This window comes from Peromyscus californicus, unplaced genomic scaffold (genome assembly GCF_007827085.1).
Source record: "Peromyscus californicus insignis strain IS unplaced genomic scaffold, ASM782708v3 Scaffold_3__1_contigs__length_106647218, whole genome shotgun sequence".
In the NCBI taxonomy this organism is placed as follows: Eukaryota; Metazoa; Chordata; class Mammalia; order Rodentia; family Cricetidae; genus Peromyscus; species Peromyscus californicus.
Genome location: NW_026294551.1, coordinates 66,304,665 through 66,328,801, shown reverse-complemented (window position 1 = coordinate 66,328,801; position 24,137 = coordinate 66,304,665). Strand labels below are relative to the sequence as shown.

At 46.4% G+C, this 24,137-nt stretch overlaps 1 protein-coding gene across 2 annotated transcripts in view; it reads left to right on the top strand.

Moving 5' to 3' along the window:
• Positions 1-684: 684 nt before the first annotated feature.
• Positions 685-24,137, top strand: part of Gria1 (glutamate ionotropic receptor AMPA type subunit 1) — a 324,275-nt gene continuing 300,822 nt past the window's right edge. Inside the window, exons 1-2 of one of the 2 annotated variants that reach the window (XM_052757604.1) lie at positions 685-1,107; positions 4,089-4,226. In XM_052757604.1, coding sequence (XP_052613564.1) covers positions 1,026-1,107; positions 4,089-4,226 — 220 coding nt within the window. In that variant the 5' untranslated portion in view covers positions 685-1,025. The remainder of the gene's footprint in view (positions 1,108-4,088; positions 4,227-24,137) is intronic. The other variant, XM_052757603.1, reaches the window with a different exon arrangement.

Here is a 24,137-nt window from a genome sequence, read left to right as displayed (position 1 = left end):
TGTGGGGGAAACCAAACACCTAGGGTTTCCAAAGAGGCCACCCACGCCATTCCCAAAGGTAGAAGGGTCTTCTAGCATCCTGGTCCAAGCCCCGGCCAGTCACACTGAAGCTGCTGTTGTTTGCCTTTCTCCCAGTCTTCCCTTTAAATTTCTGGAGAGGGATTTCTAGGGTCTCCCCCTTGGGAATTAGTTGTAGGAATAATTGGGCCAGTGGAGTGTAGAAGATATATCCAGCACAGCCCGTGCACTACTAGAAAAAGTGACCTAGATCAAGCAGCTGGTGAATCCAGGGCTATTGTGGGGACCCCCTGCCACCTACTGACTTGCAACTGAACCCGCATTCCCAGTAACATCTTATCCCCTGGCTGGGGGAGGGGCCGAGAGAGCAGAGGGAGGTGGGGGAGGTGAAGGGGACAGTGAGTTGCCCCTTTTAGGGGAAAGCACCTCTGACCCTCCATCCCCCTCCGTCCTCTGCACCCACAGAAAGGAGAGTGAGGTGAGGATAGGGGAGGCAGGGGTGATGGGGTAGGGGAGGTCAGTACGGGAACTCTGAGCTGGCTCCTGGGTATCAGCATAGAGAGCTGGCAGCCTGGGAGAGAGAGAGAGAGAGAGAGAGAGAGAGAGAGAGAGAGAGAGAGAGAGAGAGAGAGAGAGAGAGAGAGAGAGAGAGAGAGAGAGGAAAGAATGGGAGGGTGAGAGAGGCTGGCTGGCTGGCTGCTGGAGAAGAGGAGGAGAGCAGAGGGAGAGGGAAGCAAGCTGGCGCTCCAAGCATGAGGACGGGCTGCTCCCGGCTCAGTTAATCTGGCTGTCAGTCCGTGTTAACGCTGCAGTTCAACTGCTGGGCTCCCCTTCCAAGAGAAACAAGAGAAGCCTCCCAGAAGGAAGGGAGGAAGGGAAGAAGCAAGCAAGGAACGGCAGGAGGAAAAGAGCCGGCAGAGCAGCAAGAAGAAGAATCAAAGGAAGGGGAGGGAAGACCAAATCTATGGTTGGACCAGGGCTTCTTTTCCGCCAATGTAAAAAGGAATATGCCGTACATCTTTGCCTTTTTCTGTGCCGGTTTTCTAGGTGCGGTTGTGGGTGCCAATTTCCCCAACAATATCCAGATAGGTGAGTGAGGGGGGCAGCTGGGGAGGGACTTTGGGGGATCTGGCCAGGGATTTTTTTTTTTTTTTTTTTTTTTTTTTTTTGAGGGGAGATTTCTCAACCCATTCCCAGTCGGGAGCTGTTGTGCTTGGCCATTGAAAACCAGGATAGGAGGGAGGAAGACTCGGGTTGCCAGTGGGGGATAGGGGCTCCATCCTCATCCGATGCAGCGAGGCAGCGAGGGGCACAAGGGAAGTGTTCGCTCGCTCTCGCGGGTGTGTGTGTGTGTGCACACACACACACACAGGTGCACATAGACCGCGCACTCGGAGCATGAGCGCCTGAAATGGAGGAGCCTCCGTTCCAGAGAGGGAAAAATACAGTCAGACTGTGCTTCAAACAGGGTTCAGAGTGTTTAAGGAGTTAACTCTTGCTAGGTAGATGGTGCCTGCTCTCACTGATTTATATAAATATGTATGGTGGGCGTATGTGTGTTGTGATTATATATTAAATGTGCATATATAGCCTGAGTGATGGGGAAGGCAGTGATGTCTTGGCTGGGGGAGGGGAAAGAGACCCCCTCACGGAGAAGGAGTGGTGGGTACTAGGTTGATTGTCTCTGCTGAGAAACGTCCCAGGCCCCACTCTGTGGCCAGAGCTCTGTGGATTCTTCCTTTTGCCATCTGCCATGCTGGGCTCTATCCCCCATTCCCTGATCCTGGAACTTCCTAGCCACCTTTTCTCCCATCCTTACCCCTTCCTCTTTAGTGCCCTGTCCACAGACACTGACACCAGTGCTCCAAGCACACACACATGCACAGGCTTCTTCTTCACCACCACCCCCGCCCCCCCCCCCCCCCGCAACCCCCAGCAGCAGTCCCATGCCTGGGCTCCATCCTGTCAACCTGCAGGTGGGTTTCAACACACTGCGTGCCTTTCTGTCCCCCATTTCCCTTCATTTGGTGGCTGTACTTGTATTTACGTAGGAGCTGACAGGTATTGCCATTCTCGTAACCATGGGGAAAATCCAGACACATGAAGCAACAGCACCAGTAACAGGGCTTGGGGTCAGGGTGACCAGCAGCTCAGCATCTTTGTGACCCAGCATCAGTCAGGCTGCTGTGATTTGAGACATGTTGGCTGGCTGGCTTTCTGCATCCTCCCCGTACCAGGGGCTGGTTTACTAAGAAGAGTTCCATCTCAGCAGCTACTGCTTTTTGTGAGAGTATTTGTGTGTGTGGGGGGGGGGAGGTAATGGTGCAGAGGGGGATCTAGTTGGCACACATGTGTCGCTAATAGCCTCTTTGGACCTCTCCAGCTTCCTGACTTCTGGTACTGTTGGGGTGGCGATGGAGTAACTTGCTTTGTTTCCTGACACCTGTTAAGCTGTATTCTGAAGTGTGTGTACGTGTGTGCATGAGCTCCTGCCTTAAAGGCAAACTTCCTGCCTCCGGGAGACACTTCCCTTGTGGCCCAGCCTGTAACTGTTCCCTCCCACCTCCCACCTGCTCACTGCCATTTACTGTAAAGAGGGGAAAACCAAGACCAGAGGAGTGTGGGGTGTGGTCACCTGGGAGGAGAGAATGGAGCATCCCCAGCAGGAGTAATTTTTTTTTGTTTTTTTTAGTTTTTTCCTAGTTTGTTGTGCCTTTTAAAATGGGGGTGTCAATGTGTGTGGAAGTCACCTGTGCCAGCCTATGGCATTTCTCATGTTTGTTCTTACCTACTGTCTCTACTGGGCCAATTGTAATCTCTCATCAAGGAAACTGTGGACTGGCTTCTGCAGGTATGTGTGTGCAGCATCATTGTGGTGTAAGGGCTTGGGGTGTTTATGTGAGCACACCCACATTTGCCCACGCATCCCTGCAGATATGTCATGTTCAGTCTCAGTAACTGTTGCTCTTTTCAAACACAAGGGAGACACATCAGCCAGTAGAACAAATGCTGAAATTATCACCTCCACGAGGTCGTCATCGATTCTACTTTCATGATCTCTAACACAAGCCTCAAGGTCCGTAGTTTGTTCTCAAAGCCAATCATGTATCCACTGCACAGGAAGTTATCAGTATATTACTGGAACTGTGAATTCCTGGCCAATCAGAGATGAACTTCTGTGTACACATTTGCTGTCGTCCAGCCCCTAGAAACAGCTGATGTCAATTTACAGGAATGTATTTCAATTCATTTGCACATCCACAGTATTACAAAGGAAAGCCGTGTGCCCTTGTGTCTTGGAACAAAAACCCTGGCAGGTACCTTCTTCGATCTGTTTACTGGAAGAAGATGTTGGCAACATCTGGGCACTCTTAAGACCCCCACATCTGCAAAGCACAATGGTAACCCCTTATGTAACCAGACATTCCTAGGTATCTGGGAACATGAGCAATGAAAGACAAAAACCAGAGTTTTCAGAGAAAATAAATAATGAACTTCGAAGGTAACGGGCTAGTTATATTCCGTGCAGATCTGGCCAAGTCTCAAAGCAAACAGTTACAGTGGCAGAAAAGCCCAAGGGGTCCCAGGCCTTGATTTCTGTCACTTTACAATGTTTCCTTGTAACTGAAACCTCTGTGAATAAGAAATGGGATCCAAATAAGATGAGATAAATACAGGAAAGGTGTGTGTGTGTGTGTGTGTGTGTGTGTGTGTGTGTGTGTGTGTGTGTGTGTGTGTAAACAGAGGCTTGTGGGAGTCTGGCAGAAATGAGAAAAGAGGAAGTAAATTCTATAGGTCTCCTGTGTTCTCTGCCATTGCTGAGCCAAGGGGCACACAGCCAAATGTTGGGGCAGAGTGATGGGTGTTAGGGTCCTGTCCTAGAAGCTTATCCATAGAATTTAAGCTTTGGTACCCAGTTGCGTCTGTTCAGATTACTTACCAGAGAGAGAGCTATGACCATAGCTCTGGATTTGCATGGGAGAGGCCTGGGCTCTCTGGGATGGGCTACTGTGCAATTGAGACTTGTCTCTACCCCAGACTTAACTACATTGCCTTTTCTTCCCTTCCAGGGGGATTATTTCCAAACCAACAATCGCAGGAACATGCAGCGTTTAGGTTCGCTTTGTCACAACTCACGGAGCCCCCCAAGCTGCTTCCCCAGATCGATATTGTGAACATCAGTGACAGCTTCGAGATGACTTACCGATGTAAGTAACGGCTGCCGTTCCTGACCTGTCTTTCTGCGCGAGACCCGTGATGGGAGGGCCCGTGGGTAGGTGGTGTTGTTGTTGCAAAAATGACTCCTAGTCCTCATTTGTCTTCGTGAGAGAAGGTCCTTCAAGGGAAAATTCCAGAGCCTTTTAAGGGATCCCCACAGTCTGTATTGTGACCCTGCTGTGCTTCGTGGAATGGGTGTGCTTTTTCACCATCAGTGAGCTTTAACCGTCAGCCTGGCGGGGTCTTGGGTTGACTGCATCCGGCTTGCTCCACTGGGGCCTCTTGATCCAGGAGTTTCACAAATAGGCAACTGCTGAGAGATGGAGAAGGAACAGCTCTGACTTGAAGACAGTGGGGTTTAAAAATGCCTCAGCCATTTCCTGCCCACCACTTAGGAGAACAAAGGTGTGCCTATGTTTTGTAAGCACAGGTCGATGTGAAGCGTGTCCTATTTGGGCAAAGTGGATAATAATTATTGAAATGTGGGGGCTAGGTGATTTCCAAAGAGGTGTGAAGTGACTGCCTGCTTAAGACAGGTTATAGATTAAAAAGAGAAGGATCTTAGAAGTCTACATAGTTTTAGTGATGACCTTGGAGTATAAAACAGAACATAGGTCATGTGCAGAATGACAAGGGGGAGCTACAGCAGAGACATCTGGGGTGACAGTATTATAAAATGTGTTGAGCAAATTCCGCTGACACAGGAACCTAACAAGTAAATCTGGGGGGAGGGGAGCAGGCTTGTATGGCTGTCACTCTGTGTCAGATGAAAGCCTAAAAATTAATCAGTAGAGACATTGTCCCTCTGGGGACTAAGCTCTAGTGGAAATGTGTGGCAAGAAAGTATAAGCTTCTAGAATGAGGAAGAACAATTGCAGACCCCAGACTGGACTGAGTTGGCACTGTAGGTTTGGTGAGCCACCATTGGCTTCATGACCTCTGCTGAACTACCAATGGCTGAAGGCATGGATGTGTCTTTCATCTCTCCCACACTCCCTTATGGGGGCCTCTCAGTGATTGCTGCTGGTGAGACTTTGAAGTCTCCAAATAAGAATCCAGAATTTCCTCTGCCTCTAAGATCACACCCAGGATAGTGTTGATATGAATTCCAGGAATTACAATTTCCCAGAGGGTTTTGGAAAATGCGTCATGGACATGGATAGTGGTATTTGTTGTCATTCATTGATTGATGGCTACAGACCTTGTGGAATTTGCTGCTTTGGGGGGTTGTCTGTTTTAATCCTTGATGGAGCTTTGCAGAGAACTGTTGTCACCCACTTTGTGACAGGAACCAGAGGTGGGACAGCTTTGGAACTTTCACAAGGTCAGTGGAGAAGTCAATAGTGGTCTTGTAACCATCTTCTACCCTCAATTCACATTCCTGCTGACTATGATAAACAGATAGATCCGTCTATCCTTAAGATACCTTAGTGACAGTGGCTGAAGTAACAGAGGATGTTCTGATGAGGCAGTGGCCTGATAAGTACCTAAAGAGATAAACTCCAGTTCCAAACTACAGCTGTGACCTTGCACAGGAGTGGCCCAGTGGATAATAATGTAACTACTCTGAATTCTGGAAAAGCCCAGGTGGAAGATCTTGTCTGGTGTATTATTTGCTATATTAGTTGATTGACCAAATACTTGACAAGAAGCAGCTTGAGGTGGGAAGGGTTTATTTAGGCTCATAGTTTGAGGACACAGTCCCTTGTGACAGTGATGAATGGGTGGCAGGAGCCTAAGGCTATTTGCCCACATTTGAGTAGATCAGGAAGCAGAGAAAGAGGGATGTTAGGGTTCTAGTGGTTTTCTCTTTCTCCATTTTTATTCAGCCTACTACCCCAGGCCATGGATAGCGTTTCTTGCATACAGGGTGGGTCTTCCCCACTCAGTAAATGCCCCCAGACATTCCCATAGGTGTGCCTCACTAATGCCCTTGGTAGTCTTGTAAAACCAACCAGTCAGCTTGTTGTGAAAATCAACAATCGCAGTCATTATGTGGAAGAAAAGAGTTAACACTGAATCTTTGGGGTGTAGGTCTGCGAAAACATCCCAGAAAGAAAATGAGAACCAATGCAGAGCAGGTGTTTAGCTGTTGGATAACTTCTCAATTCCTTTTCCTGTGTCGTAGAGAAGGTCCATGAGGGGAAGGTTTGAGGGGGAAATCAGTGTGTCTATACCACCCAAACCTCTTGTATGCTTAAGCAAGTATGGAGATACCTTTTGGGTCTGGAGAGGAAACTCAGCAGTTAAGAGCATAAACTGCTCTAGTAAAGGACCCAAATTCAGTTCCCAGAACCTACATCTAGTGTCTCAACAACCACCTGTAACTCCAGATGTAGGGGATCTGACACCTTCCTCTGGCCTCCATTGGTACCAGCACACAGTATGTGTGTTGGGGGATATCTTTAGAGAAGAGGCCCCCAATTTCATTGCATTGGTCAAACTTTCAAAGGAGCTCACTGCCCAACAAGGACAAGAGAATCAATAAGAATAAATAGCTGGCACATGTACTCTCAACTCACAGGGTTGAAAAGTCAAGATACTGAGTGCCAAGACAAGATAATAAGGACACAATGAGGAGGAAATGTTCGAAGGCAAGAGGTGCTGTTTCTTGTCTGTTATCTTCACAGTCCAAGACCTGATCTTGCAGAGAACTGCTGACTGCCTATTGGGGAGGTAGAATCATGACACAGGCAAGGTTGCCCATTATGAGCAGTGGATCTGAGGTTTTGAACTTGACGCATGCTGTATGCTAGCACACAGGTTGTTACTCATTTCTGCTTTGTGAGTCTGGCTGTTCTTTCAATGTTTCTTCAAGCTTCGAACCAAGGTGGACATTGGAAACACAGATAGGATAAAACATTGGTTCTTAACTAGATTATACTCCCGAAGGGGACACGGGAAGGCTATCCAAGAAGCAATAAAGCCATTTATACTTAGACCTTCAGTTTCTGCTCTTTAGTTCTGAGATCAGAGAGAATGGGGAAGAATTGGGGAAACAGTGGCATTTTACTTCCTGTTGCTACTTTCACAGGAGGCTACGGAACCCGTTGTGACTATGTTTGTGTGGCCCAGCAGTGTGGAAATCTGTACATCTCTCCCAGTTTGAACTGAGTAAAAACCATCAAAGAGAGATAATGGTTCTTGGCAGAATGAGTTAATTCATCGGACATAGAAAACTAAGTAAAGTGTGTTATTCAGATTTAACTTTGTGTGTGCACTGACTTCAGAAAACGAGCAAGTGTTTATCATTTGATTTGATCATTCAATTTTGTTTTCGATGCATTTTGCTATTCATTATCCCTCCACCAGAGGGTGGAGAAAGGAAGGGAGAGGAAATGTATGAGCTGTCCCTGCTAGAAGTTTCAGCAACAGGCAGTCGAAGAGGGAGAGTGATGAGCACAGGGCAAGGGATGCAGGAGAGACGGACAGGAGCATCCTGACTACTGCTGGCCCAAGTGAGAGTCTGGTGTCTTTGTAAGGACATTCCTCACCTATCATTATTGGGGGGAGGGGTGATTACATCATCAAAGCCAAATATCTCCTTCCAAGTCTACAGAGACAGGGTAGGGGCAGCTATCTATAAAGCAGTGTTTACAGGCTGGCTATCCACCTGTCTTCATGCCTTTATGAGGTAAGAGAGAATAAGTGAACATGTGACATGCTAAGTGGAGCTCCAGTTAGCATTCTGAGGAGCACTGTTACAGGCTCATCTTACCTTTTCAGGTATTCTTTCATTCATTATTCCATTCATTCTTTTGTATCTTTCACACACACACACACACACACACACACACACACACACACACACACACACACACACACACTTCCTGCTTCATGCCAAGCCCTGTGCCAGATGTAGGGACTATAAGGAGCCAAAAAACAAAAACAAAGAGCAGAGACCCAGCTTTGTGCATCCTGTGGTTTCCTGGACTTCTGTGCACATAGCATTCACCCAGAGGGCTGGTTTAAAGCAAGGCTCAGCAGTGGCTTCTCTTCTTCCAGAATCAGAATATTCAAGAGTAGACCCAAAAGACTATGCTACTTAGTATGGGCACCACAGCTTAAGCAACTCTTTTATCTAAAAAGTCTTCCATTTCTTCAGTAAGCATTTCTGAGCCCTTTACCAAACCCAGGCATAACGTTAAAGTACCAGAAATGCAGACAAAGCCAAGACACGTTCTCTGCCCTGAAGGACTTTATCCCCATCGAGGCATACTGTCCTGAAAGAGAAAATTAAAATGTAATGTTGTATGTGCCTTAGCAGAGATTTCTAAGGAGTGTCAGAAGCACAGGGAGGCACGGGGTTGGTCTTGTAGAGAGTGAGGAGGAGAAGGAGGGAAGACAGGAAGGGAGGCACTTTGTGGGCTGAGAGAATAGTGGGTGTAGAGGGGACACATTACTGAGCGTCCCCTCCCAGACCGCTAATAGTTCTCCAGGTGGGCTTCTCAACTCAGCGTCGATCACATGCTGTGAAAAGGGTTACAAATGACCACACACAAGCCCCTTCTGGAACAGAACAGAGACTGTCGTGCGAAAGTAGAAAGTACATACAGACTTTATACAGAAAGTAGAAGTGGGGCCTGCTTGGGAAGTGAAAGGGGACTAGTGTGAGTGGAGAAGATAGGAGGGAGAGCAAAGGGTGACTATGGTCAAGATATTACTACATGGGTATGTGGAAGTGTCACGGGGAGAACACAATTATACATAAGTAATACAGCTGATACAATTTAAACATTGTTAAAAGATGAAGCAGCCTTAAAACCCCAGGTCTATGTAGCCTAGATTAATAGAAAAAGGATGTGTAGTAACCACCCGAATGGACCCCTGCCCAACCAGTCCAATTCTCTTACTTAACCCACCGGCTCTGGAAACATTGTCCCTGCAAGCCTCATGGACCTCTCAAGCAGCTCTGCCTGTGTGGAGTGCCTATCCATGGCTAGAAGGTGAATTGGTATCCTGAAAGGGCATGTCTCCACACACTCTGGTCCCAAGTTTGCATGCAAACATCCCCAACATCAATGATCAAAGTCCAGGGCTTACTCACACAGTATGAACATGGCAATAGCCTAAGTCACAGTCAGGTGGAGGGCAACGTCTCTGCCACAGTGGGGTTCCTATTGTAGGCCTACTTGGGATTCCCAAGGGTCTTCTCACAAGGCTTTGGGTGCTGGCCACAGGCAGAGGCCTCTTAGTTGCTGTATAAGCTTCACATATCACGTCAAGGCTTCAAACTTACAGTCCACAGATTCATGTTGCTCACTGTTCAGAATACATTTCAGAAGGCAGACAGAAACCAGCTTTTCTATCTCTTTAAAAAAAATAATAATAAGGCGCTAAGCAATGCTGGATACACATTCCTACCCACTGTCTACTGTCTAGAACTGAGAATTACTCTGTTGTTTTTTTTCCTTTTTAATATAAAACATAAGCTTCCAGGTTTAGGCAAGCTCTCTCTATGCCCTGCCATTCATGTGGCTGTGAAAAGCCGATGATTTTGCTTGACCAGATCTGTGCACAAGCCAGCACTCATATTGATGTATTCCCTTTAGTGTCCCGTATTATGTTATTTTATTCTAATGCCGCTCATTCACCCTGTAAGGAACAGTAAAGGGCACAAAAGATTTATAACACCTGCTCATTGCTCAAAAAAACAACCAGCCTTAATGTAGAAAGGAAGAGAGTACAGCTGGTAATGGGGTGAGCAGAGGCTGTTCCAAAGCTCTGCCCTGTCACTGAGTCATCCCAGATGTTGTCTTAGCTATAACAATCCCACTTTATAGATGCCGATACTGAAAATAATGGAGATTTGACGCACTACGCAAAAAGAGCCTAACTTAGTCTTTGAAGGCAATTTGTGGGGAGGGAGACTTCAGAGCCAATGACCTTTTCTACTTTTAATGCAAAGGGGCGTCAGATGAAGGGACGTCAGATGAAGGGAGGCTTGAGTGGGCATTGGAAGGTGGAAAGGATGCGAGTGGTGGAGAGGAAGGGAGACGCTTGTGCTGTGGGATCTTCTGTATGTTAAATGTGTTGCTCTGATTGGTTAATAAATAAAACACTGATTGGCCAGTAGCCAGGCAGGAAGTATAGGTGGGGACAAGGAGAGAGGAGAATTCTGGGAAGTGGAAGGCTGAGTCAGAGAGACGAGATGTAAGGTACCAGTAAGCCATGAGCCATGTGGCAACTTATAAAACTAATAGAAACGGGTTAATTTAAGATATAAGAACAGCTAGCAAGAAGCCTGAGGCATTAGGCCAAACAGTTTAAATAATGTAAGTGTCTGTGTGTTTATTTTATAAGTGGGCTGTTGGACTGCAAGGGCTTGGTGGGACCCAGAGGGAAAACTCTAGCTACATGCTTGGAGAGGATCAAGTCACAACCTCAATATCCCCTTAACCACACTCTATGTGCCCATTTTCTGAGCTGGAGAGCAGAGCGTCTGTATTCTGTACTCTGTGGTATGACTTCCTGGAGCAGCATAAAGGAACATAGACAGGGCCCCAGATAGGGCCCCAATGACAGGCCAGTACAATGATGCCACTGGAGTCTAGCTTAGTGAACTACAGAGTCTATAATGGGGTTACTACAGGAATATGAGTGAGGGGATACTCAAAGGCAGCTACATCACCAAAAGGCCCATTGTAGCATGAAAGCTGCCTCCTGGGAGCTCCAGCTCGGCTCTCCAAGAAGCTTGACTGACTCTCCTGTCCCCAACAACTGCTTGCAGCTTTGATAGCCTTGGGACGGGGCGTGCATACTTTTACTAGTACCAGAAATTTCCTGAACCTTCAGAGGCTCTTTTATTTCCTGTCTTATGAGTGTCTCTTCTCCACTGAGAAGGGATTGTCTCAATTCAGAGGAAATGGCTACAGTGCTTACCCGGCACACCCACACCATGCCTCAGCTGGGGAGCTGAGGGCAGATGTCTGCATTTCTCTGGTTGATATGACAACCTGCTGGAGCTCCTCTATCTTCATCCATGTTCTCACGATAGGACACACGGATGTTGACGCTGGTGTGCAGTCGACTCTCGGTTCTCTTTCTGAACAGGGCCTTATTGATAACTACCTCTTCCTCTGGGTAAATACCTCTATTGGGATGAGGGAGATGGCTGTTTTCTTCTCAGAGCCTTAGGGCAAAGTGGTCTCCTGAGCTGTTTGGGAAACTGGTAACGTTCATAGATGAATTCAGTTACTCAAAGCGTCCATCACTGCCTTCCCGGCAGTGGATGTCCCATCATGCCCCTTCCACACCACGCAGGCAGCTGCTGTTATCACACTCTTTCCAATGTGACCTCAAACTCCCTCTCACTTCAGCATTCTAAGCGGCTACTGCAAATTGGTCAGAGTTGACTCCAGAGATGAAATCCATTTGCCATTACAGGGCATTGCAATAGGAACTGAGGGAAAGGAAGCATACCAAACATTGATTCTCCCTTAAGGGGCTCAGGGTCTTGAAGAGTAAATAGGCTTAAACAAAGAGATGATAAAAAGATCTCTCTCTCTCTCTCTCTCGCTCTCACTAGCTCTCTCTTGCTCTCACTCTCTCCTCTCCTCCCCTCCCTCCTCTCCCTCCTTTCCCTCCCTTTTCCTCTTTTCTTCTCATTTCCTCGCCACTGCCCCCTTTTCTCTTTCTCATGCATGTTCATTAGAGGGAACTTCTCCTGAACTTCCCTCTTATTGTAGGTAAAATTCCAGCTGGAGCCTTGTAGGTTCCATCAAACAAGAGGATTCAAGCAGAAACCAAAAATGCAGGTGGGCTGAAGACATGCCACAGATGTACCGTGTGTGGTGCAATAAAAGGGGATTGGATTCTCCAGGTTCACATGTGAAGATCTGGATTCAAACAACAGACTTCTTCAGATAGTCTTGGAAATGTCCAAGCATCCTTCTGCCTTTCTGCATGCAAGTGCATACATCTGTGCAGAGATCCATGCATGTGTATGTTGTACATGCACATGGAGGTCAAAGTTCAGCCTCTGGTGGTGTTCCTCAGGAGTCATCCACCTTGAGTTTTTTTGTCTGTTTGTTTGTTTCTCAGATAAGCCTCTTGATGAGATCTGGGGCCCATGGATTCTGCTAGGCTAGGCTGGCTAGCTAGAGAGCCCAGAGATCCACCTGGCTCTGTATCTCCAGGTTTGAAAATGTGCACCGTCACTCCTGGCTTTGCAGAAAATGGAGGATTGAGCTCAGATCCCCATGCTTATAAGACAAACACTTCATCATCTAAGCATCTCCTGGACCCCTAGGACTTCAGAGATAGAATCACCTTTCTGACCTTCAGGTCAGAGATGGTCCTTAAACCAACCAAGACCAGGAGGGCAACAGCACCCCACTCCAATGTGAAATAGCCACATGTTGTAGAGAAATGCCGACATGTTCATTCGAGAGTCCAGGCATGCTTAAGGAGAGCTTACTGTTAAAGCCAATCAGAAAACTGCCTGTGCTCATGGTGTGTCCCAGCTAGGAACAACTGCAGATGAGTCAAATAAAGGAATTGACTTCATGAGTGTGCTCAAGGGCCAGGTCTCCAGGAAAGCATATAGCCCATAGGAGCCAGCTCTAGGCGGGGACATAGGTAGGGGGTCTGAGCTGAGTACAGAAGCTTGTGATGGTTGTGTTCCAGGTAGAGGCCTGCTGAAGAGACACAAGTATGTGTGTGGCTAGAGCCAGATTGTGTTCAACATTCTAAGCCAACACCTGTAAATTTTAAGCAAAGAAGTGCTTCTTCAGACTTTGATTTTCTCAAAGGGAGTCAGATACTGGTCCTGGTCTCCCTCTCCTTAAAGTGAAGGGTAGTGAGTAGGTGGGAGGTGGTGTTTTGCCACACAGCAGCCTGAAGACTTTGGGCTGGAGTACAATGGCTTCTGCTCCATGACTCCTATATCCAATGTAGGGTGAAGACAGGCAGGAAACAGGGCAAGAGACACTGGGAGGAAGGGAAGGCCGATGGCATATGGATGGGTGACTGTAGTATGTGGTTTTGGGGGACCATAGGTGAATCTCTGTGGAAGCTGCTGGCTGATCTAGGCAGGGCATGGAATTCTGGAGACCCTGTGCACAGACAGCAGGGACTCGAGCAGCTCTCCTAGCACGGAAGCCAGACAGCATATGGAGTCCATCCAGTCTGTCCATATGGGGGGATGGCCTTCTCATATTCCCACTTCCTCCTCTTATGCTTGTACAGTGCCCCTCCTGCACTCCTTCTTCACAGGCCTGTATTTCTTTCAGGTGATGTAGCATATGTCCATTATCACAGTAGTTGGTGGACTGAGACAGGAGGATAGCCATGAGTCTGAGGCTATATCTGCCACACAGTGAGTTAGAAACCATTCCGGTATATATAGAAAAATCCTGTGGGAAAAAGGGACGGGAGGAAGGGAAGAGAAGAGAGACAGGAAAGGAGGGAAGGAGGGAGAGAAGAAATGCCGTCCTGTCAGCTCCAGCTCTGTCTCCTCTCCTCGGAACCATCTTTGCTTTCTTGATCCGCTCTTCTCCGCATCTCAGTCCCAAGCACTTTCCACTCAGTCATCCGTCCCACACCCTTTAGTCACAGTCTCCGTCTCCTCTAATCACTGGGAGGAGCGGCTGGAGGTCCATGGCCTTGGCTTGTTCAGAGTCTCATTATCATCACCACAGAGTAGTGTGCGGTGGTGCTAACCGGGTGAATGAATGAGTGTTGCACCAGCAATGGCAGTGTGGAAGGCAAGGCTCCCTGTGGCCGTGGGACCGGGGGGACACCCTGATTCTCTTGAATTCTGGGAGTTCTGGGAGGTTGTATTTCAAATCCCCATGTGGTTATGATGTGTGGCTGAAAAGCAACAGAGTGAAAGCCAGATGGGAGTCACTCCTGCAACCCTGGATAATTTTGAGGGCTCTGGGTAAGGCATCAGGCACCTCTTGTTTTGTATGTGTATTATGTATGTGTGTGCATGTATATATGTTTGCATGCATATGTGTGATTGTGATCTGAGCGTGTGTGTGTGTGTGTGTGTGTGTGTGTGTGTGTGTGTGTACGCGAACGCACGTGCGCACGCTCAGGTGCACACACATATATCCATCAGCAGAGAAGACAGGAGGACGTGGGAAATCCTTCTCTGTCAGTCTCCGCCTTGTTCCTTTGAGACTAGGTCTCTAACTGAATCTTAAACTCAGCTGATGTCAGCAAGCCCCAGCTATCCTCCTGTGTGTGTCTCCCACAGCACTGGAGTTACAGGCTCATGCATGGCCTTGCCAAGTGGGTACTAGATTCTAAACTCAGGTCATGATTGTGCAGCAAGTACTCTAACCCACTGAAGGCGCTGTCTTTTTAAGGAAAGCATCACTAAAGCCCGGCTTCTTCACTGCAGATGTGTGAGCTGCGTCTGCTTCATACATGTTGATGCTCCTCTTTGGAACCTCAGTTTCATTCAAAAGATTGTGAAGATAACATGGACCACACACCCACCGTTATCGTGGGGAGGGGGGACTACATGACGAAGGGATTCACATCTCCTTTCCACCCAGAGCCATGGGGGAGACTTCCCTTCTTCTGACATGAGGAAGTGGCTCTCAGTTGGGGTGTGATGGTCTGAGTATTTCCAGTTTGTTTCCTAGCCATCTGTGTGCTGGTGGGTTCTCCTCATCCTCTGGTCTGCCTGCAGCTACCTTCCAAGGCATGGTGGCAGCCCTCCTTCCCTGCCTCGGTGCATGTCGTCTGGTCACATGGCCCTGTGCATAGGAAGCAGCTTGCTGTACTTCCTGCTAGCTTGGTTAAGGGATACAGGTGCTCAGGTTACTAGACATTTCTTTCCAACACCTGTAGCCCTCTCTGTGCTCTTCGGTACGTCCTGGCCAGTCATCCTCAAAGCACAGGAAAGCCCAAGGCCACTGGAGGTCCAGGACTCGGGGGTTGCCAGAAAAAACAGTACATTCTGAATCAGACGGGTTAATGAAATTGTCACCCAATGGCTGGGCACCTTTTAGGATCCTCATCAAGTAGAATTGTTAGGATGAAAGGGATTCTCTGAGATTATCATTTATTTTATGTACTTCAAGTACCACATTTTACAAAGCTTCATGGGAACAGAGATAATAAACAAAATTAAATTTTGTGTAATTATAATATAAAAGATAAATTTTTCATCTTTTTTTGTGAACGTATCAACTAAGACTTAGTAGGTGTGTTTGCTACTTTATAACATGATTTTTGTACTTATTGTAGCAGTCAGACTACTTCTGTTACACATTCTTAATGGCTTCCCAAACAATCCTATACATCCATAATCTGCCTTACATACACAGCATCCTTTTACTGGGTGTCAAATTTATAGCCTTTTTGTCTTCCTAAGAACAACATGTGATAATTGTCTTAAAAGCTTTTTAAAAAAAAATGAATCCTTCTTAAATGGAGGGAATTTTTGCTTGGTTTTGTTTACTATTTTAAAATTACATTTGTTTATGTTCCTTGTGCAAGTGTATGCATGCATGTATGGGGGGCAGAGGACTTGCAGGAGTTGGTTCTCTCCTTCCACTTTGTGGACCCTGGGGAGCAAACTCAAGTAGTTAGACTTGGTGGCAGGCGCCTTTAACTCCTGAGCCATCTCACCAGCCTTATTTCAGAAACTTTTTATCTGATTTTATGAGCAATAAGATCAATAGAACTATTTGCAGTGAGCTTCAATGTAATAATTAGTATAGCAGGATTCTGATCACTTGCTGGATGCTGGTGCTGACAAGCATTTGCAGAATGAACTTCTGTGTCTGGTTATTTTCCAGATGTTCAGTGTGGGGTGCTAAAAGCAGAGTCTCTGGGTCATTAGAGCAAGCCAATGCCATTACTCATCTGAAAGGGCTTTGGAAAATCAGAAGAGCTGGGGAAAGGCAGGATGATATAATTACCCAGGCTTCTCATCCATTAACATAAACATACCGTGAATACAATGTGACTAATTAATCTTTAATGTCTTCCTGTGAGGGTGGTCATTATCTATGAATGGATCTCTTTTCAGGATGGGAAAAATTGAAATCATGAGGCTAAGTTTATCCCAGGCACCAATATGTTTGCATGGCTAACTCGTCTCACACGGTCCAGTCCATAAGGGTGGACATAAGAAAATCCTTGTTTGTAGGGATAAAGGCTAACCCTGTTTGTGCAGGGGACAGTCAAGGCTCCATGGTGACAAGCGGTAAAAACCCACTTCTCTGAGTAGTTTTTGTTTCAGTTCGTCTCTGGATTCAAGGACTTGAATTGGCATTAAGATGGGGGCAGGGCCTCTTGATCATTTGACTTAGCTTTGTAGTCAGACACAAATCAGCCCAACAACACTAGCACCCCTCACTGGCCCAAAGTCCAGTGGAAGGAAGAGGAACCTCCCTTTCCCATCAGCAATAGAACATCTTGGTGCTGGTGTCGTTGAATGAAAACCTGGGCACATGCTCATTTCTGAATGTGTGTATTGGTGAAATTATTATGGCCACTCCACGTAGTTAAAAGGGGTTTTTTTTGTGGGGTAACTTAAAAGTAAAGGGATTAGTTACAGGGTCTGGGAAAGATGTAGTGCAGTCCGGCGGTGTTCTCTGGAGAACTCTGCTCAGTCTACCTCCAGTGTCCAGGGTCCAGGAACCAAGAGAGATGGCGCATCTGGATCTCGGGTCTTCAGGGTCCTCTCTTGGCCCCTGCCTTGTAGGCGTGACAGTTACCGAAGCCTCAATGGGGGTTGGAACTTCCAGATCAAAGCTGGAATGGCTACCCACTACATGTGTGAAGCAGCCAGAATGTTAATATCTTGTTATTGTCCCAGATATAGTCAAGTGATCATCCTTAACACTTGGAGGGTGAGAGTCAGCAAATGATCGCTAGTTTGAAGCAGCGTTGTCCATAGCAATACCACCTTGAACACACCTGTGCTCATCTAGTCAGCCTGCCTGATGGACATGGACACTGGGGAGAATAGTTGCCCCCAGAAGAAACCAGTGTGTTATCACTCACAGAATGGAGGTCAGGTGCTCAAGAGCAAAATGAGACAGGTGTCCTCCTACGGCATGCCTCTGTAGCAGGAAAAATTCAGAGAGGAGGGAGCCCAGCCATTGTAGACCATGTCCATGTGCTGAACTGGAAGAGAAGTCTTCAAGGGAGAAGTTAAGACAAGATCAGAGGTCAAGGTGGGCAGCAGGTTTGATTCATTAGCTAGAGCCGTGTGAGATTTTTGATAATGCCTGCCCAGCCAGGAGCAAATCTGTGCCCACAGAACAATTGGAACAGTGCTGTCCACTTGAACGGGTGTCCCTTGAGGCTGCTTTCTGAAGTGTGTTAAGTCTAAGTACCCTGTCAATCTCCAGGCACCCATACACTCTCCCTCCCAGTGGCAAGGCAGTCCCTGCTCGGCTCACTCAATCTACTGTGCACAAACACTTTCACAATCCCAGTTGGGATCTTGGCTACAGATTTGCTAAGCGCACATCACCAGATGGTCCCATCTTCTAATTGGTTCCATCTCCTCTAGTTTTTGGCAGAAATGAAGCTTTCCTGGGCCTGAAGAAGGGAAGCCAGGCAGATCCAGGATCACAAGAAGGAGGCTTTAACCCAGGCTAAACAGACTGAGATCCTAAGCTGGTGCTTATCCAAGGGAAGAGCGGCATGGTTCTCTTTTACAGGAGGTCATGAAGTGACAGTGTTCTGTCATTCTTCAGCAAGGGATTGCCATGGCTGGAAGGAGATGCAGCTACAAAGGCCAGCTGATCTAGTGCAGGATGTTCATGAAGTCATTAGTTTTTTTGCAAGCTTAGTGGTAGGTGACATTATTATTGTTAGACAATTCTTTCTCTCTCTCCTCCAACTCGGTGATTGATTCATATTGTGCCTGCTCGTGTGACTCCCTCTGGAAAATTGTCTATTCATAGACCTGTTTCAAGCAAGACCCATGGAAGAGCATGCCCGGACAGCCCTGCCGGTCCTGGGAGAAAGAGAAGCACAGGTGTCAGTGGTGGCCAGACAAACTCCTGCACTCAAGTCACAAGCAGAGCGACCCACAGACCTGCCGGTGCTTTAGGGGGTACATATTGTTGCCCATCATGTAACAGGTGCTGGCTTGCTTTCCAATGATAACCCACTGATAGAAGCAACCACCAAGTATTCAACACTAGATTAGTCACAAGTGAAATACTGGAGGATGATAGTTCTGGTCCTGGTCTCTATAAACCAGGTATTCTAGTAAGAGAGATAGACAATAAACACACTTCAATTTTTTTTTAATTATTTTGATTTTCCTTTTATTTATATGTGTGTGTGTGTGTGTGTGTGTGTGTGTGTGTGTGTGTGTGTGTGTGCATGTATGCCACATGCCTTGAGATCAGAAGAGTGAATCAGATCCCCTAGAGCTGGAGTTCTAGGCCATTCTGAGCAGCCCAGTGTAGGTGCTAGGAACCTAACTCTGGGTCCTCTGCAAAATCAGGACACCCAGGGGGTACAGAAGCCCTGGGCATTCAAGGAGAGGCTAGGATTACTAAGCACTCCTCACAGAGAGCACATGCAGTTGGCTACACTTTCTGTCTTGACAACAGAAGATTGTAGAGTTGTTGCTTATCAGGATAGCAAGAGGTACATGTGTGCGTGCGTGCGTGTGTGCGTGCATGCATGCTTCGTACATGTGTGCCTGCTTGTTTCATTCTTTCACAGGAAAATAACTATATTCTTCTAGATGTCCCTTTCCAAGCATGTGATTGCAAAACAGATACTGGGTTTGAATTTCGTGTGAAGAAAATGTTAGGTTGAAGAACTTCACCTTCTCTCTCTGTCAAGTTCCCTTTGTTAATTGAAGTGGTTGATTGGAGAGGAGTCTGAGCAAACAGGACACAGTCCAGCATCCCTCATTTCTCCTGTGCCACAGTTTTGCCGAGAGCAAAGAACATGACCTCCCTGTTATCTGCTCTCTGCTGACTTCACTCCAGACAAGAAGACCCAGCATGGGAATGGAGGGTACACGGATGGAAACTTACAAAGGCATATGGGTTTCTGTGTCTCTAGAACCCAGGCAGGTCTTAAGTTCGGAAATCTGCTTGACACAAGTTGTCCTTCCTGACGTTGCTTCCTTCCTCCAAATTGACTCTCAGTGCCCTTGGATGTTGTTTCTACCTTGAACCAAGTCTAGGGAACAGATTCCTTTTGGGTTACATGTAAATTTCTCAGTGGCAAAGCCCAGCCATTCATCCTTGTTTCTTGTAATCTATGGTGTGTGATGGTCTTCACACCCCTATCAGGGATGCTTACTTTACAATCCTGTGTTCATTTAGCCTCGCTATTGGGGTTATTAATTTTAAGTAGCCATGAACGGATAGTGGTTATCACAGTAGACAATATAGACCTAATGTCCAGAATATTCCAGAAAGGAAAAATAATAGCAAGCCTACAAGCTTTAAAACAAGAGCAAGCTTGCATATCCAAAAAAAAAAAAAAAAAAAAAAACCAGAAAGCAAAATAAGGCTGCTGTAAAGCACGCTGAGCAAAGAGGAAGGCAGAGTTTTGCAGTTATAAGAATTTCAGATTAATTTTAAATACAATTCAGTTAATAATGGTAGCATAAATATATGATTTCACTTTTTTAAAAGTCACCAAGATTCTCTGTGGGAAACTGATAAAGTGGTGTAAAAATGATGTGTGACGGTCAGTGTTTGCTGCATGACAAATACTACCAATGTTTCAGTTACTTATAACAAAAACTTAACATCAATTACTGCCTTCAAATTGACTGTGGTTCACCTGTCTTCAGTTGGACAATCTGAACTCCCAGAAAGATAAAGTCTACTCTATGTACCTCTCTCAGGAGTAAGAGCACAGGAAGCCAAATGTCTGGTGGAGAATCACAGAGGTTAAGGCTAAGCTTTACCATGAATAGACATTTTTCTACTCAGCATCATGACCTGAAATAGTGCATTGATTCAAGGAAGGTCACATGCTTGAACCCACGGGGCAGAATGACAAAGCCACATGACAAAGAGGATGGGTGCATAATTCTCTAGTAATGACTCAGAATGCCACAGAGGGGGACAGAGAGACCAGTGCAGAAGCAACTGCAGTACTGGACAGGAAGGATGATGGTGGCATTGTGCTTCGGATAGTACCTGCCGTCCACTCAGACACCACCACTGTCCTGTGAGGTCATTTCTCATTCCTTCAGTAACACATTATTTATTTTCTTTTTATTTCATCAGTCTCCTTTCAAAGGGCTCTTATGGTCCCTTTTGACTTCCTACTTTCTGTACCCCCCCATAAAAGGCCAGAACCAACTGTGGAGACCCTCAGCCCTCGGAGAGCAGACAACAATAACAGGACTGTATAGCCCAAGCACCTAGAACAACAAGCCATAGACAACCCCAGGATGGGGATAATAGTTAAGAATGAGGATTTTGGCTTTCCTAATTTTGGATCCCAGGTGATTTTTCTAAGCATCTTAACCTCTCAAAGTCCTGGTTTCTCATTTTGTAAAGCAACAGTGATGACACATTCCTCTTAGAGCTGTGTGGACTGAAGGAGATAAACTTAGAAAGTGCTTAGCATAAGACCTGGAGGAGAGTAAGTACCAAGTAAACGGGAGCTATTATTGTTTGTTCAATTTAATTGTTTGCGATGACAAGTTCCTTTGGAGATGCCCTCCAGAGTCTTCATCAGACAAATCCAGTGTTCTTATCGAAATGGAGGGCATGGAGAGTAAGAACGCCCTGGATGGAGTTCTGAAATTTAGTTAGGAAATATCTAGACCCAAAGCCTCTTTGATGCAAAAATGACAGGGCAACAGAACCCCAAAATAGAGCCACCCCACTCCCTGATCCCTTTCACCATCTGCCAGGTGGTGCTCTGCGCCTCTCTGGGTCTTGCTTGGAGTCTGCTTCCTTAAAATAATAATACAATTTAAATTTGGCCCTGCATTTACCCAGGCACAACAAGGCAGCCTCCATCAGTTCAGTGCATAGCTCATGCTGCCAGGGTGATGCATAGGGTGGTTTTAACTAGTTCCTTACAAGGGAGGTGCTGATCCAAGAAAGCGGATTCTAGTATAAAGACTAATCCGAACCCAATTTTTAAAAAAATATATGTGGTTTGAGATTGTTTCTGAAAAGTATTTTTTTTTTTTTTTTTGGTTTTGGCCTTTTAGTAAGTAAGACAACATCGTGTTTCCAGCTTAATGGCATCTTGATCATCAGGATTGCATGAGTCCAGGGGTGATGTTACACAAAGGGGCTGTCTAAAAGCATAGATGGAAATGGGGATGTGGGAGCAGATGATTTTTCAGTTATGAGAGTGACGGAGGGGCTGGAGTGATGGCTCTGGGGTTAAGAGTGCTGCTTCTCTTGGAGGACCTGCCTTCTCCTGCCTTCAGCTCCCAGCACCCATTTGGGCAACTTACAGGTACCTCCAGCTCCAGATCCCACACCTTCTGCTGACCTCTACAGGCACCTGCACACATGTGGAATACACAAACACCAGAGCTATAGATAAACATAAATAAAAAACAAAATATTTTTTTAAGTGATGGAGAGTGAGCTTGGTAAATTTGGAGATCTATATGAACCTTTGTACAAATCAAACTTTCTAGAAGATGGGTTTGGGAGGAGTAGCTTGGCTTGGAACTACAAAAGATAAGGAGATCATGCTTAAAAGACAGAATCATCCAGTTCTATCAGACCATACACCACATTCTCTTCTTCCAACAAAGGACTGACTGGAATCATCTTTGGCCAGTGTAAAGTCACCTGCTGTCCAGTTGTGCCTTCACGTCCTCATATCTATACCACAGATTCCAGTGCAGTCATAGCAGTGAGGACACTGGGAACCCACTGGCTGCTGAGGGGTTCCCATTAGAAGTCTGGAGTTCTAAAAATAAAGCCAAGTTTCTTGGGGTGTGGGTGATGAAGGTTGGTAGTCTGGTCATCTGTTTGGTTATGATGGAGTAAATAAGGAGAAGAACTGCTGTTGCTCAGGCTGGTGAGGCCCAGTCAGTATCTTCCTGGGTCTTGATAATTTCTGAAAGGGAGAGGAGATGGAGGGCTATGGGGTGAACGTTGGAGGAGATAGAAGTGGGAGCAGAGATAGAGCTTATTAAACTACGCCATATGTGTGTATATGAACCTCTCAAATGATTAGTAAAAATATTATATGAAGTAAAATAACAAGAGAGAAGAACACAGAATTTCCAAACTCCATAGAGCCCTTGTTTTCACTGACTTCCCTATGTCTCCAGAGACTCATTGCCTGGCTCAGCTCCACCTTACGCGTGGTCAAGTGAATCATTAAGAGTGCAGAGCAGTTTGCCTGTAGCCACTTGGGAACCAGGAGCAAGGCTATCTGGTTCTTTCCATGCTCTTCACCAACACTGAGAGCTAGTTTTCCAAACAGTGCCACCACCCAGAACAGGGACCCTCCAGGCTCAGACGCTGGACAGACCCTTGCCCAGTTGGCTCAGCCTAGACCAGCTGCCATGCATTTCTATCCTGTCTCTAAAGAAACCAGTTCCGGGGGAGATGACTTCTAATGTCCACCCAGGGAACCCCCAAACAGCTTCAGAATGAATGGGTAGAAAGCAAGTATATTAAACTTAACACACAAAGTTGCTTTAAGAAATTAAAGAGCCAAGAGAAGCTGAAAGACATTGAGATCCAGTGAGAAGGTGATAAGCCTGTGAATTATTGAGGTAGAGTGAGAAGGGAACAAGCCTGGGTCCAGAGCTTTGCCACTTTGACCCTGGAGAGGCAAAGTTCACCCTGCACCAGGCTTTGTCTGAAAGAACTAAGTCAGTTCTCTCATATGTTATAAAGAACTTCAGGTGGCCAAGGACATGGTAAGCTCTTCCAAAGGGGAACTGATGGAAGTACCCATGAGTGCAGATTGGTCTTCATCCCCAAATTCCTAAGCAGTCATCTTGTGGCTCAAGAGTCCAAAACAAGCACAGGGGAGTAGCAAGGGTTCATTTTTCCTGGCTCTGAGCGTCTATTTCCCCATCTGGTTGGTTACAGGTGTGGATCAGAATCTGAATGGCATCCACAAAGATTTCCAGGTTTTTATGTCCTGTAACAAAGGCTTGGATCAGGGACACAAAGACCGTGGGAGAAATAGAGACTATTACCCAAGATAACACTTGAGGGACTTCAGACAGGCAGAGAGCTGGAGGCCAAGACATTGTGATCTCTTAGGTCACTTACACAGGGCTGGTCACATGCATTTGTCCACTGCAGGTTTTTTTGTTGTTATTGTTTGTTTGGTAGGTTGGTTTTGGTTTGGGTTTGGGTTTGGGTTTTTTAGCACACTCTTTCCTTGGTGTAGCTCTTGATTAGTGAACGGAGGAGTTCTAATCCTTTCTTGCTTGCTTGCTGGCCTCTTACATATTGTCAGTCTTGATACCTGCCACTATGTGGCCCCTGGAATCCTGGTCCTCTGCCCAGCTGCCTTCTGCTCAATGATGCAAGGCCTTTGGCACAGCTCTTAGACATCAACCATGGGTCCATGCCTGCTCTCTCTAGCACTACTTGGCCAGCCTCACTCTGGGCAGAAGCACCAACTCCTTGGGATGGTGCTGTGGATAGCATTCAGTTTCTCACTTCCCACCCCAGGGCTTATATGTTGAAATCTACCCTCAACATGATAGTATTTAGACACTGAACTTTGGGGGATAATTTGGTTTAGATGAGGTTCTGATGGTGGGTTCCCTATAATGGAGTTGGTGCCATTATTATAGACACCAGAGAGCTTGCTTGCATTCATTCTCTGGGTACATGCTCCAAGGAAAGACTATGTGTAGAGGTTGGGGAGATGGTTTGATCTATAAAGTGCTTTTAGTGCAAGAAAAAGAACCTGAATCCTGATCTCCAACACCCTCCACAAAAAAAATCCACAAAAGCTGACCCCTGTAACCCAAGCACTGGAGAGGG